Source organism: Leptonotus elevatus, chromosome 14, assembly GCF_054856555.1.
Source record: "Leptonotus elevatus isolate MCC_2025b chromosome 14, RoL_Lele_1.0, whole genome shotgun sequence".
NCBI classification, from domain to species: Eukaryota; Metazoa; Chordata; class Actinopteri; order Syngnathiformes; family Syngnathidae; genus Leptonotus; species Leptonotus elevatus.
Window position 1 is genome coordinate 9315341 of NC_141252.1, and position 14488 is coordinate 9329828.

Below are 14488 nucleotides of genomic sequence, written 5' to 3' on the forward strand. Positions count from 1 at the left end.
ATCACGTGGCTTGTGGAAAAAAAAAAGAATGTCAACAAGGTTGTTTCTTTGTAAGCAAATGGAGTTGTAACAATCTGCCACGACATTTCATTCACTTGCTTGCAAGTCCTCCTTCCGCGTAAAACACTCCATTTTCCCTCAAATCGGTTTCCTTTATTCATTTACTTGCCACAGATGACGAAATAAAGCAAAATTATTGATGCGTGGGTAGCATCTGAAGGCCCTTTATAGTCATCGCCAGAGATATGATCATGGGCGCCACACACAAACAATTCCCTCTCTCTTCCCTCTCTTCCCCCGTGATTCTATCCTTTCTTTAGATGTGCGTGCAGCCAGGGAGCAGATGCACGTGGGAGGGGTTACGTATCCCACAATGCCTTTGCAGGAGGCGGCGGTGCCCCGTCCACAGCCGGGATACGGCCAGCACACAGCCGCCTGCTCCCCGGCAGGCTCCTTCGCCGGCTCTATGCCGCCTCAGCCGCACAGTGCCTACTTCAGTGGGATGACCGGTCCTCAGCACCCCTTCTACAACCGGGTAAGACAAGCTGGAGGACGCTGGCAACCAGCTCCATTACGTCCTTGCAATATGATGTAGAAGTAATGAAAATAAAGTGATTCATGTGTGCCCACAACCAGTCAACACACACCAAGATTTAGCTTCATACCTCATTTTTCATCCATCACGTCTTTTTTTTATTGACAGCCAAATAGGATAATGATTATGACCACGTTAGCATCCTCTCGCTGTAGCAGGGATGGGCAACTGGTGGTGACCCATGACTCCAATCTGTTAGACCCCCCCCCCCAATATTTTTCCCAATATAAAAAAAAAGAAGCCTTTTTGTTTTTTGCAGGGAGTAAAGCCCCATTTTTCGTGGAAAATGAATATCAGAGATTTAAATATCAGTGATTTTGTCAAATATTTTGGTTTACAAAAAGTCCAATAAAATAAAATGCATTTAAATGGGTGTCAATTATATCTTCCAGTCCACTGTATAGTTTTAGGTTGTAGTATCATCATTCACCACTAGATGGCAGCCAGACATGGCGTGGTTGCACTTGCACTGGGTCTTATACGACATCCATCCATGCATCCATCCATTTTCTGAACCCACATGTGTAGGCCAAATAATTTTTTTGCAGATTTGGATTGACATGCAGGACAAATTGAACCCAAATAATATTTAGCAAGTTGATTTTTGTGGGAAAAAATGCACAAAATTAGTTCTTGCCCTTAGTGTTTGTTTGCGGTTCAGCAGTTTTGTGTCATCCTTGAATGGTAATTTTTATGCAAAAGAGCCCTTTGCACAGTCAAACTCTTTGTTTTAAATAATGGATCTTTTATACATGCATTGAGAAATGTGTTATGAAAAATGAAATCTATTAAGAGCATTGATTTTGCATGCTTGCATACACATAGTTTGTCCGTATTTAATTTTTGTGGTTAGGAAGCCCAGTAGCAGTGATGAACAATTCCACCCATTTAAGTTACCCATCCCTGCTCTCTTGCATTCATTCTGATTTTGGTTTGTGTTTTTGTGCCATTAGCTCAATTCTATGATTTTCATTTTACTTCCTCTCCTCCTGCCTCCTTAGCCTTATTTCCCCCAACATGTGTATCACCTGCCAAGGCATTATCCCCATCATGTCCCCTCATCCTTGCACCCTTCCATTAAGCATCCTGCACACCTCAAGGACATCACCGGTGGACTTGTAAGTACAGACATGAAAATCAGACTTATGTTGTCCTCGTGTTAATGATGTAATATTTTGTCATTAGGTTTGTGAGAGGAAGATGTATGAGTTGCTTTCACACAAGAGTTAATTGTTGTCATTTGCTTGACCAGCGAGTGATCAGCAGTGGTTTGCGTGTAACCTGACATGCTTGCGACAGCAACATGTTTGCCATTGGAAATGTGTGAAAACAAATAGAGCCTTGGCAAACGGAGTAGGTACCGTGCTGTGGAAAATGTTTTTGTGTCTTTCACCTGCTCATTCCTCCATCCTGTCCCCTTAATTCTCTATCGTCTCCTCAGCGTTCACGTTTTCACCCTCGATAAATGCGAAGCTCCTAAAAGGTTATTTCGAGAAGAAATTAGTGTTAATTTTATCCGCCATTTTAAAATGTGGTCTTAGTTTTAGTCCAGTTTCAATCACGCTTGTTAGTTTTTATCATAGTCAACTTCATCCTGTTTTTATTATAACTATAAATCTAGCATTTTAGTCTTTATTTTAGTCCAAGAAAACATAATTTTATTCGCCTAGATTTAGTCAACAACAACTGTCGACGTTTTATTCTAGTTTTAATCATTTTAACCCTGTATTTTTTTGGGTCATCAGAGTATGTTGAACATTTCTGATCTAAAATTATTTTATATCAAATGTTCTCATCTTTTTGATGAAAAACAACTTGACACACAATTACAGTATATCAACAAGTGGCTACTATGGCTAGGTTAAATTAGCTAAATTAGCCAGCATTAGTTAGCGGTCGGATTGCCGTTGGATTAATGTAATGTTCTAACTATAATTTACTTTTTTTTTTTTTTTTTTTACCTTTCACTGTGAATCCACCTTCTGTCTGTGTTTGTGCATGATGCACTCGCTAGCTGCAGATTTGAAAGGGGGTATGTCACTGTGTGTCACATGACAGTGTCACAGTGACAGATTAGCAGACAAGATTTGAGAAATCATAATTTTCGTCTTTTATTTATTTTTTATGAATTAAAATGTCCATAGATTTTGGTCCAATTTTTATTAAGTGAAGCACATTTTCATCTCGTCTTTATTAGTCGATTTAGTCCCAGTTATTGTTTAATGAGGGTTTTAGTCAAGCCTAGTTTAGTTTTGGCGGAAAATGTGCATTGACGGAATTATTTTTGTTTCGTTTTTCGTTTTAAATTAACACTAGAAGAAATGGCCATCAAGTCCATTAGACTCGACCACTGCACAACCCTTGTTTGTATTCTGTGCCCATATCAGGAAGTTATAGCCGAGGATGCAAGAGAAGGCCTCCACTCCTGTCCCTCTGACCCCGCCATGGTAACCAAATCAACCACAAAGCATACCCGCTCTGACGGGTTTGCAAATACGTAGCTTGTTATGACTAATAATTTGCTCGCTGATGAACTTGCAAAACCTCAAGCATGCTGAACATTGCATGCCTTGTTAGTCTGTGAAACATGCTCTTTGGGTGCATGTGTGTACAAGTTATTGGACTCATCGTTCCCATACGCCAGTGGTTTGTGACTGGGACCTTTAACACAGAGGATGCATTCTGTTAAACGTGTCATAGGGACGACGCATGAGACGCGGCGGCGTCCACACATTCAAAGAGAGCAGCTTCGGTTGGAACAAATGAATGATAACACTTCTCGCCTGCTCCACAAAGCCACTTATCAGACTGCCGCCAGCAAGCATTTAAAGGAGCTACACTATGTGAAAGATTTGAATATAGAACACTGAGAATCTTCTTTCTCCGTCTATCTTTTCCGTTCCACCTCCATCTGCCTCGTGCTCTTTTGTCCTGTCTCCACGCTGCATAAATGCCCTCAGTTTCATCCTTCATTCCGGCTTTTCCGATGCACATCAGCCCATCTCATCCCTTCCCGCAAATCTGCGAATGTTGATATGCGTGTGCGCACGGCCTCATTTATGTGTAATTCTTTGGATATGTAAGCGGGCCGAGCCCAGTATAATTGTCAAGCTTATAGAAGTGTGAATGTGGATTCCTCTGTCTACGTGGATTATCATCAGAGCAACTGGCAACACACACACACACACACACACACACACACATAGTGACAATGAGCCCAGCGCTGTTCGAGCTTATCTCCTTACCAAGACGCTTCCGCTCCCGCAGAGCTCTGTTTCCTCTTCCCCATCCTTCTTGCCCTGCCCTGAGCTCAGCCCAGCTGTAATTACAGTCTTATCACACACACCCTGGTTCACACAAACACACATGCTTTACACACGTAGACACACCCGCTGATATTTGCCTTTTTCTGCGTCTTCCGAATTGAAGGCCGTGCCTAAATTGAAACCTCTGCTACTCTTCAACTTGGTTTCTAATCTGTCTCGAGCGTAAGGTGTTCTGTCTGCGAAGATTATGACCCCAGAACCTGTGAAAACAAAATCTCCTTGTGTACTAATTCTACCTCCATTAGCCTCGCCCCTTCCAGTCTGGCATGGATGGAAACCGCCTGCCTGGTTACCAAAGTCCCTCCTGTTCCTCCATGTTGTGCTTTTCTGCCTTTTTTCCCTTTTCGTTTCTGCCTTTGCCTTCTCTCACCTCTTTCCACAGGTGCACCGCTGGCCTTATGTCATTGTACATGTGTGTATTTTTTGTCTGACCATGTGCCCGTCTGCTATTTTTTGTCTCCTTATCAAGCTTTTAAGGTCACTGCCTTACAAATCAAAGCAGGTACATTGATGGTTTCATTGTTTATCAGTCTCTGCAGTGGGGTTGCAACAGTATGACAGTTGGACAGTCTGATTACAAGCAAAAAGGTCAACACATTTTCAATGGGATTTAAAGATTATTAATGGTGCACAATTGGAAATGTTCAGAGGTAATTTTTTTTAAATTGTACAAACATTTTTTTTGTCATGACAATATACAGTAGTTAATAATACATTATATATTCTAATTATATTTTAATAATATGAATAAAGTGAGATGTAATAGAGAGAGACTGATTATCAGCCAGTCTGATATACGGCATTTTGATGATCTGAAGACCGATAAGAGGTTAGTTCAAACTGTGCTAACTTCAGGCAATTATTTATTTCAATTTTTAGTTGACTTCATAAGAGGTTCTGCTGACCCTGGGAATTCTCTGTACTTTTTGTTTTTGTTTGAAATTAAAACTAAGATACTGTAACTTTAATATTTCAGTTATTTTGAAATTTTGGAAAAACTTCATTTACTGCAAAAAAAATGTATAAGGCGCCATTTATATTTATTTATATGTTGTTTGTTTTCCTTCAACTTTTAAAAACTGAACTTCTTTAGAATTTTTAAACAAAGATGTCTATAGCCCAAGATAAAACAAGTACTGTAGATTAAAAAAAAAAAAGTAAACATTTTTCATATGTGAAAAGTTGTTCAATTAAAATATGGTTAAAGACATTTCAAGAAAGAGATGGAGTTAGTTTTTGTTTTTATTTTTTAAATTTGAAACAAATATTTTCCCTTTTTTACTGAAAATTTATATTGGTTCCACATGTTGGTTATTGGTCTCCTTGACTACTAATAATCTGTATCGATAGCCGCCCTGGGGGAAAAAAACACATCAGTATATATTTAGTATCTAATTATTATTTAAATATTTCGATATTTATAAAATTCATTAGTCTATTTTAGTGTTAATTTTGTTATTGGAATTTATATTTTAAAATGGGTCTTTACTTTTGTCACCAATCAATAATTGGTTGTTTTATTGATTGATTGATTTCACATTTTGTTCAACAATAAATAGACAACAGTTTTTACATTTCTTGAATGTTGAATGTCAATTCCTGTAAACACAACTATTTCCATAAACTCTTATTTACTACCCCCAAATTCTTGGAATGTTGGCGCTACTTACAAACTCTACAATGAAGTGTATTTAAACAGTTGTTGTTTTTTTTTATCTGGTTGAACTCACCAGTTTTTTTTGTTTTTTTTTTACAAAGTTGCTTCATGCACATAAATGCGTGATATCCATCAGTGTTCATACAGGCTGTGAAACCAGTATACCGCTGCAACCCTAATCTGCATCCAAGCAGACATTCAACTAACACATACACTCTCTTATCAATATCATGCATGGTGTACAATCAGATAATGCGCACCTCACCTAAAACGCACACTGTAGCGTCTTTTTTAGTTGCACTAACAGTTTCGCACGAGTAGCCGTAGTTGCCCTCCTACCCGCCGCCGTACTATATTATATTGGTTGTTTCCCCGCTGTCTTAACACCACTCACAATTTGATTAAGTGGCACACTCCTCTGTCCAGGATTTCGAAACAAAGCCTGGGTGGCCATTAGGCAGGAGAGCGATAAACACAGGTTGCAGAGTGAAGGAAAAAGAGAGTAGTCGTGCGTCAACGCAGTGAGTGAAAAGAGTAGAGTTGTGGTTTCGAAGTAGATGGGAGGTGGTCTTCTTGACTCATCAACAGGCCTCTGGTATTAGTGACGCCAAAGCTCGACCGCCACCACTCAGACTCCCAGTCTCCATCCCTTAAGTACGTAGCGTACAATTTATGTGCTTGCTACGGCATATACACACTAAAAAAGAACAAAGTGGTGTAACTGTTTGGATTGGTTGGCAGCTTTGTTTGCTCTTACTCTCAATTTGTGTGACTGACAATGGGGAGTTACTGTGTGGAATTCTGACCGCAGGCCAGTGTGTTTCTCCCCTCCGCAGCGATCCGTTTTTTTTTGTTTTTTTTTGTTGCCTCATGCACTAACAGAGTGCACTAACACGTCGGGCCGGGTCCGTGCAGACGGCGTGAATGCGTTCTTCTCATTATGACTGCATGTTTTTGTAGGCCTCCCCTGCTGTCCTGCTCAGCTCAATGAGCACAGATGCAGTGTGCGAGTTCCTCAAACAGATCGATGGAATCGACGCCAGCATGCTGCGTCAGTACACGTCCACCATCAAGAAGGTGCGCCTGTCTAATAACATTCCCAAGTCGACATGTGGAGTTTTTGTTATGTGGTGTATTGAACGTTTCTCGTTTTTTTTAAAACTGTTTAAAATGAATCCCATCATTCAGTCAGTTTTCCTCAAACATGGCAGGCGAATATAAACGGACGTGTGCTGGCACAGTGCAACCTGGATGAGCTGAAGAAAGAGATGGAGATGAACTTTGGTGACTGGCAGCTCTTCAGGGGAACGGTGAGGCGGCATTTCTCACTCCCGCTAGGCGCAAGAACCACAAAAAAATCATGCCCAGTGTCCATGGACATGATTGCAGATGAATTCAATATGTTAATTATTGTTTTTGAACTGCTCTCAGAATGACGCAATGCATTTTCACACTGCTCCAAACCAACATTACAAATCTAATATACTCTCATTGAATTAGACAGAATTTCAAATTGTTAACGTAGTGTTAGATCTCATTAGATCAGGGCTCACCAAACTTTTTGAAACTTCTTGGGTACTGATTAATGTGAAGGGCTACCAGTTTCATACACACTTCTCAAGTAACACATTTGCTAACTTTATTTGGGGATGAATCATCACCTCATTGTCTCGGCAAACGCTATGATTTGGTCAAACAATATGCTACAACGTCGCCCTTGACCAAACTAGTTAAAAAAAAAAAAAGGTCATAAAACTTACACCAATGCAAGTGTGATATAAAAAGAATAGCAAGATTTAATGCAGCTTACTTGCAAGTGGAGATTTCTTTTTCCCGTAGAAGAGTAACAAAAAAATAGACGCATGTCACTGGTGAGCTATTTTTAGCTGACCTAAGCCCCCAATTTCAGTCACAGACATTTTTCTTACTTTAAACCATGCAAATTATTATCATTGCACGCGAAGCGGCTGTTGACCCCAGGCGTAGAGCGAACGAGCGAGACGCGCACACAATGTAGCTCAAATATCCCTTCGATCCTCCCAACTCGAACTGAAACAGATAAACAAGCGGTCTTTCATATTAATAATGGTTAATTTGCCTTCATGTCAGTGGAAGCCTAACCTATAGCACAGAAACAATCACGTGTAATAATAAGTTTGATATTTTTTTTGTATTTGAGATTCATTTATTGTGTATTTGTTGAAAAAGTTATTGCTGTCAAACAATTCCAATTTTTTAACTAATTCATCGCATAATTTTCCGTAATTAATTGCGATTAATCACTTTTTCTACTTCCGCTTCTACTTTTTTCTTCAAAGCTTGTAACAGATATTTACCTTGAGTAAAATCTTGGAATTAATGTAAAATCATCAAATAGAAAGTATATTTTATAATTCAAGACTGTTCTAATAGAACAGAATACTGTCAAACAAAACAATCAAAATGGGTTCAAACAAACAATTGTCAACATTTCTCGCTTACAGGTTTAGTTCTGCTCACGAGCACCACACTCCAGTAGCAATTGTTTGCAAGCCCCCGTGGAGCTCACTTGAGCAGGGAATTTTTGCTCTCACATTATAAGGCCTACAACTAATATGCTGTTTGAATTAGGCTCTGCAAAGTGCGCACATTTCTTCATCTAACTGAGTTAACTGAAATAAAAAAATAAAAAATTTAAATTAACCTTCAGAGTTAAGGCTTTAATTTTGACTGCCCTATAAAAAAAATACATGGGAAGACTATCTTGGGGGGGGGGAAACAAACACTTTTTTAAATCGCAGTCATAATATTGAGGGGGGAAAAAACTGCAATGATATTATTATTGTTGTTTTTTATTCATCAGTTTTCTTTACCTCTTGTCCTCATTGTCGTCATGGGTGATCTGGAGCTGACCTTAGAGGTAGCATATAACCTTGGACTGATCGCCAGCCAATCACAGTTAGTGATGTTGTGCCGTCTCATATTTCTCCCCAAAAGATAGATGCATTTTGGTGTGATATAATACAGTGCTCAGATAAGGTACCGGAATGGGCCTTGGATAATCCGCATTACGAGAAGCCTTGAATCACAAGCACGTGTAGCAGCCTGCTAATAACAAACCAGTCGTGTTTTTAGCAGACATCTGATGCTGAGCTCACATCAGAGCAGCTGGAAAGTGCTGCGTCCTTACAGCGTCACGCAGTAAACCAGTGTTGTGTTGCCAGGACGCAGCCAGCTCAGCCATCTGGTCGGAGATGGCCGACTGATATCTGGATGAAGGGAGGTCATTGTCAGGGATGAGTGGACAGCCGAGTGGCTCCTCATAAGAAACAGCCAGCTCAAAGTCCCCCTTCTTGCTTGCACGTTATTTTCCGCTGTTGCCTTGTAACATGTTTGCTGATGATCTCACTTGCGAGTCTGCCTCGAGTTAACAAAATGTTCTTCCCAAGGTGATGGAACAACGGCATGCGGAAAGCCAAGCGCTGCTTGAGGACGAGTCGCGAGCTGCGAGCGAGCAGGCCAACAGCGTGTACGGCGGAGAGCCTGGCAGGCGCTTGGCGGGGGCCCAGCGGGAAGGGGGGGGCTTCAGCCTCAACTTGAGCTTTGAGGAGCTCAGCGGAACAGGACTAGAAGAGCCCCCGAAACACGGAAACACCTCGCAGTGGCCGGTCAGTCCTCTCTCTGTACAAAACCACCACAAGATACGATCGGGTGCAGCGTTTGCATTTTGTAAAAGAGATCATCCGGTGTCAGCATATTTAAATGGGACGTTCACCTAAGGTCGCACTCTCGAAAACGGTCACAAAGCCACAAAGTCCTCTTCATGCCGGCCGCATGTACCTTATTCATGTAGCAGAGAGCGAGAAAAGAACACAGCTGAGGAAGTCAGCGGTGTTTCTGAATGTATCAGCAAGACAAGAAAAAAAAAACACTCTAAGGGGCCCCAAGGTTGTTATTTTCACCTTCAGCCTGGATTTGCAAAATCTCAGATGCATCAGCAAATTCTGTAAATTTCAACCAGACATCATCCAACAGTGAAATGTCAATTTTATTGGTCATCACACTTATTGTAGTTCCCGTTTTCATATTTAAAATGTTTAATTCATTACATGTGTTTGTATCTGCTGTTACTTTGTGACACGACACACAATAATACTCATTTCTGCTACAAAATGTCCGAAAAATATTTTCCTGAAACCTATGTTGTCATTGTTGTGCTCTATATAACTCAGAACAGATGCTAACATTACAAAGATCTTAATGTAAATTACAACCACAATAATAAGCATACTGCTTGAATTTACCACTAATCTCACATTTTTCCCCATACAGCTCTTGTTGCTAATATTTTGGCCTTTTTTCTTTTTGCGTGGTCGCCAGGTGGCTAATCTCCGCACCACGAGCATGTCCAGCCTCAACTCGCAAGAATCGTCCAACAACATCTGCAAGTTGACCGACAGGCAGCAGGCCGAGTACCAGGACGCCTACCAGGAGTACATTGCTCAGATGGCCCAGCTGGACGTGTCGGGCGGCACGAAGGAGAGGCCTGTGCAGCCCCAACCGTCCGCCTTCCTTCAGGCTGCCAGCTCGGACGACAAAGGGGTGGGTCGGCAGTCGCAAGCGCACTGAAGCTCTTAGCTCCGAAAAGAGTTAAAGGAAGAAGAGTTATTACTTCCTACCTTGTAAATTTTTGGCGGTGCCAAAAAGTGGGTCTTAATTGGAATCTGTACAAAGCAAGATTGGTCGATTTTTTTTATTTTAATTTAATTTATTTATTTTTAAAAACTAATTAAGTATAGGCCTGGTCTGCGTGTGATCAAAAACAAGACACGGGTTTTATTCCTAAAAAGTTTATTTATTTAATATTATTGTAAACAACCATAACGTTATGCACAGTTTGAACATTGCCATGTGCTTGAATACAGGAAAATAGAAACTGCTGAGATGATTAACTCATTCACTCCCCGCCATTTTCACTGAAGCAACCCCCTTCGCTCCTGGCTGTTTTAGTGAATTTTTACTGATTTTGCAAAGCCCACAGAATATTGTGTTCTATTGCTATTAAAAACATGGAACCTACCAAAAGAAAGATTAGAATCTCTTCTTTCATCAGGACAAACAAGTATGTTTGTATCTGTTTTCGTTTTACAGCAATTAGCATTAGAATATAGCTAAGTTTCATCAATATTCACAAACCTGTTGAAAAACACTGGGAAAAAGAGCGTGTTGTAACATGACCCTGGTTGAGCTCTTATACTCTGCTGCCACCTGCTGGCCGTTTTTTGTAATAACTACCATTGCTTTAAGCCACCTCTTCAGGTCATAAACTGCATTAAATCCTTCCGTATGTTCTCCCATTAAAACAAAAAACGTATGAATATATTTTTGGGAGTGAAGGAGTTAAAACGTATTGTATGTACTTGAAAGTTAGATTGAAAATCGGACCTTAAAAAAATCAAAACGGCTAGTCAAATGCAACTGAATTTTACTTTGACGGTTATTATTTCACGTACCACGAGAGAGAGCATAATTATCACTTTGAGGATTGTGCATAAATATATACGTACAGCAAATAATGTACATTTAGGTTAGAAGGTACAACCGAAAGAGATTTCTGTTCAGGCTTCTGATTGGCTAAATAGTCGTCGACATCTCTGTGAGAAAGTGAGAAAGAGAAGACCATTGCTACTTTCTTAATTTCTAACTTTGTATGCTTTGGCATCAAATGCTGAAAATAATTCTCTCTCCAGAGACGTCCCATCCAATCGCGATGCTTCTGCATATTTTCATGTTCTTACTGAATCCTTTTCCCACTTGCCAGGCTAAGGACGGAGCAGACCAAGATGGCCGTAAGTCCTTCGTCAAGAGAGTCTCCAAGCCGCCCGAGGCCACAGACGCTCCCCCTGGGACTGATGCCCAGCTCCTCGATCCCATCAGCGAGGAGGATGAGAAGCTGGACCACAGCGCGAGCTCCCGAAACAACGCCACCGAGTCGCGCTTCCGCAAGCTGTCCAGCGACGATGACTCAAGCCCGGAGGAGGCCGACAACACCACGCCGCTCCTCCAAAAAGAAGCGAAGGCCAAGTCCTCGCATTTCCTCACCAAAAGTCTTTTGGATCAGAAGGAGTCCGGTGACAGCTCCCCAGACGAGGCAGCGGGAGAACCCGGCCTGGCGAGGGCAGCGGCGAGGTCAGGTGTGATGGAGCTGGAACTGGAGGGCGTGGTCAAGAAGCGAGGCCTCCTCCCCAGCAGCCTGAGCTGCCTGCAGGACACGGCGGTGGCCCGCATGTCCATTTGCTCCGAGGCGGCCTCCGAGGCCAGCCTGATGGCGAGCAGCCCGGACGAAGGGTGGCCTCCCGGGGGAATGAGCAACCTCAACCGCAGCGAGAGCAACACCACGCTCAACAACAACACCAGCGACGCCAACTCCAACGCCAACAACAGCAGCCGCCAACAACAACCGTTCGCCACCTCCCCCTCCGACGTCTCGCCTGCTGTCATCATCTCACCAGGCAACGCCACCGTCACCACCGCCACCGTCCACCACAACCAGAACCTGCGTGCCGTCAATCTGGGAGACGAAAGGGAGAGCGTCCTTTAAGATTGTTTCTATCATAATTCAGTGATCAGTGTTGTCTTGCAAGGCTCGAAATAACTCTTTTTTTTTTTCCCTTTGAGGAGCAGATGACTTCATTTTGAGGAGCAACTTTCTCATTTTGAGGAAAAGATCAAAGAGTTGTAATAATAATGATATTGGTAATAATTATTATTATTATTAGTTGTAGAGCGCTTTTTTTGTCAAAGTTGTATACAGATCCGCAGAAAACATAGGAAAGAAAAAGAAAAATACAGCACAATAAAAAACATTGGTCAAAACAGTTATGAGATAAAAGAAACGGTAAAAAGGTGGTTCTTTATCAAACAATAAAAATATGACAATACAGTACAACAAATTAACAATTGGTTTACGGTTTTCTATAATAAATAGTTTTAATTTTATGAATTGCAGCAAGCTATTGGAAAAAAAAAACTCATTTTGTAATTTTGTGAACATTTAATAAAGCTAAACAAAAAACAAAAAAATAGCTGGTTTGTATTATGAAAACAGAAAATAACTTTATTGGCGGCTCCTCCCAGCTTGTTTGCTGTAAGTGGCTGTAAGGTGGCGTGGCTCAGTGGCAGAGTGGTTGTCTCGCAACCCTGAGGTTGTCGGGTTTGATCCCAAGCCATTGTGACCTTCAGCAAGATACTGAACCCCCAGTTGCCCCTGATGCTTTGTCAAAATGTAAAGCGCTTTGCGGGCCTCGGAAGGTGGAAAAGCATGATTATAAATGAAGTACCATTTGCCATTTCATGTAATTCATTTCCTGTTTCCTGTCCTGTCAAGCGGTGTAGCGTAGTTTGTCATTTTCACTCCACACACAGAAATTGCCTGCTATTTGCTCTTCAATGTTGTATACTCTTTGCCGAACGTGGTTCCAGTCAGTCCAATCATTTTTGAAAAGTGTACACAATCACCCGAGCACGTCGCTTTCACAATTACATGTCAATCTTAGCTTAGCTTAGCAATTAGCATGGCTTCTCCGTCGTTCGTCATCCTTTTCTTTGTGAGAACGATGCTTGTCAAAGTCGATCTGACTCGCCACCTTGGAGGTGGTAACTCATTTAGAAAGGACTCTGCAATGTGTTAAGCTGCACTAGCCAGTCACAGCTTGTTGCCAGCTAGCTTGTGTGGCGTAAGGAGCACTAAGCTCAGCGGAAAAACGTTCAAATCTGCCATTCTCTACTTTTGCCTATTCAATGTGCTTTAATGAAGCGCCAACGTTTGAATTTTGACTCGTAAACTGTGATGTGAAATTGCTTATTTCGAGCCTTGGTCATGTGATGTGTGTAATAGTTTAGTCTTTTGGGATGGGATTGTAGAAAATAGGCCTTGTTGTTAATGATAATATTGTACTTTAAAACAAAGGTGTCAAACTCCTTTTCAATACATGCTACATCATAGCCGTTTGAATTCTACTGGAAATTAGCATGGAAGTTACATTTGTACAATGATTGAAAAATATATATAATAAAACCATGGCTAGCCAGAAGCTGAACTCCAATGTGTTTGTTAATGTTAATGTTAATTAATGTGTGTGGCTAGCACATGATCGTAATACCTAGCGGTAATTGACCCCTGTAGTTGGTCATTGTATTCTTATGGCTACTTTTGAAAAATTGTACGAAGTGTTCGTGGCTCACATAATATATCATGTGATGGCCTGGAGTTTGACACCTGAACTTAAAGTGTCTAAGAAAAAAAAAAGCCAAATCTCATGCAGTTGTTGTGATTGTGACATTGTGGTGCTCGTTACGTAGAGATGATTTGTTTGGTGATGGAATGTGAAATGTTTGCTAGTAGTGGACTGTTCTTCTGTCAAAGGGAATTGCATGCACTCCAGGACTCTCCACATGTTCTTGTCTCCTAAACATTGTCAAAATTGTTTCATTATTCAAATCAATACACTTTTTTTCTAGATGTTCAAATCATTGGGATGATGGTTTTTTTCCACTTCTTATTGCAGGAGAATCTGACCTTTCAAAGCTTACCTTGCTCAGAAGAATTAGAAGACTGTTGCCGCTCACGAAGTACTGGCCGTTGTTTTTTGGTCGTCCGATAGATGGCGCACTTTCCCTACAAACGGTACCCCGCGCTGGCTGCACAGATGCAGGCTTTCAACCTTCTCAGTGACCCCCTCCCACCTTCTAAACGGGGGTACAGGCAGGGTTCTTTTAAGGACACTAATAAGGTACTTTTGACGACTTTTTAAGCAGCATACATGCGTTTTATCACATAATATACAATTTTCTACGTCTGCCTAATGATTTTTTTAAATTTTTTTATTAAAGCTCTGGCCTTCCTTTTTGGGATTAGCATGTACTCTGCAA

At 41.2% G+C, this 14488-nt stretch overlaps 1 protein-coding gene across 9 annotated transcripts in view; it reads left to right on the plus strand.

Moving 5' to 3' along the window:
* Positions 1-14488, plus strand: part of kidins220a (kinase D-interacting substrate 220a) — a 47466-nt gene extending 32978 nt beyond the window's left edge. For 4 of the 9 annotated variants that reach the window (XM_086094070.1, XM_086094071.1, XM_086094073.1 and 1 more), the window contains exons 25-32: positions 321-535; positions 1597-1713; positions 2983-3042; positions 6539-6655; positions 6790-6888; positions 9007-9225; positions 9938-10159; positions 11379-14488. In XM_086094070.1, the coding sequence (XP_085950196.1) occupies positions 321-535; positions 1597-1713; positions 2983-3042; positions 6539-6655; positions 6790-6888; positions 9007-9225; positions 9938-10159; positions 11379-12158 (1829 nt within the window). In that variant the 3' untranslated portion in view covers positions 12159-14488. Of the gene's footprint in view, positions 1-320; positions 536-1596; positions 1714-2982; positions 3043-4390; positions 4424-6538; positions 6656-6789; positions 6889-9006; positions 9226-9937; positions 10160-11378 lie in introns of all 9 variants that reach the window. The other 5 variants (XM_086094079.1, XM_086094074.1, XM_086094075.1 and 2 more) reach the window with 5 other exon arrangements.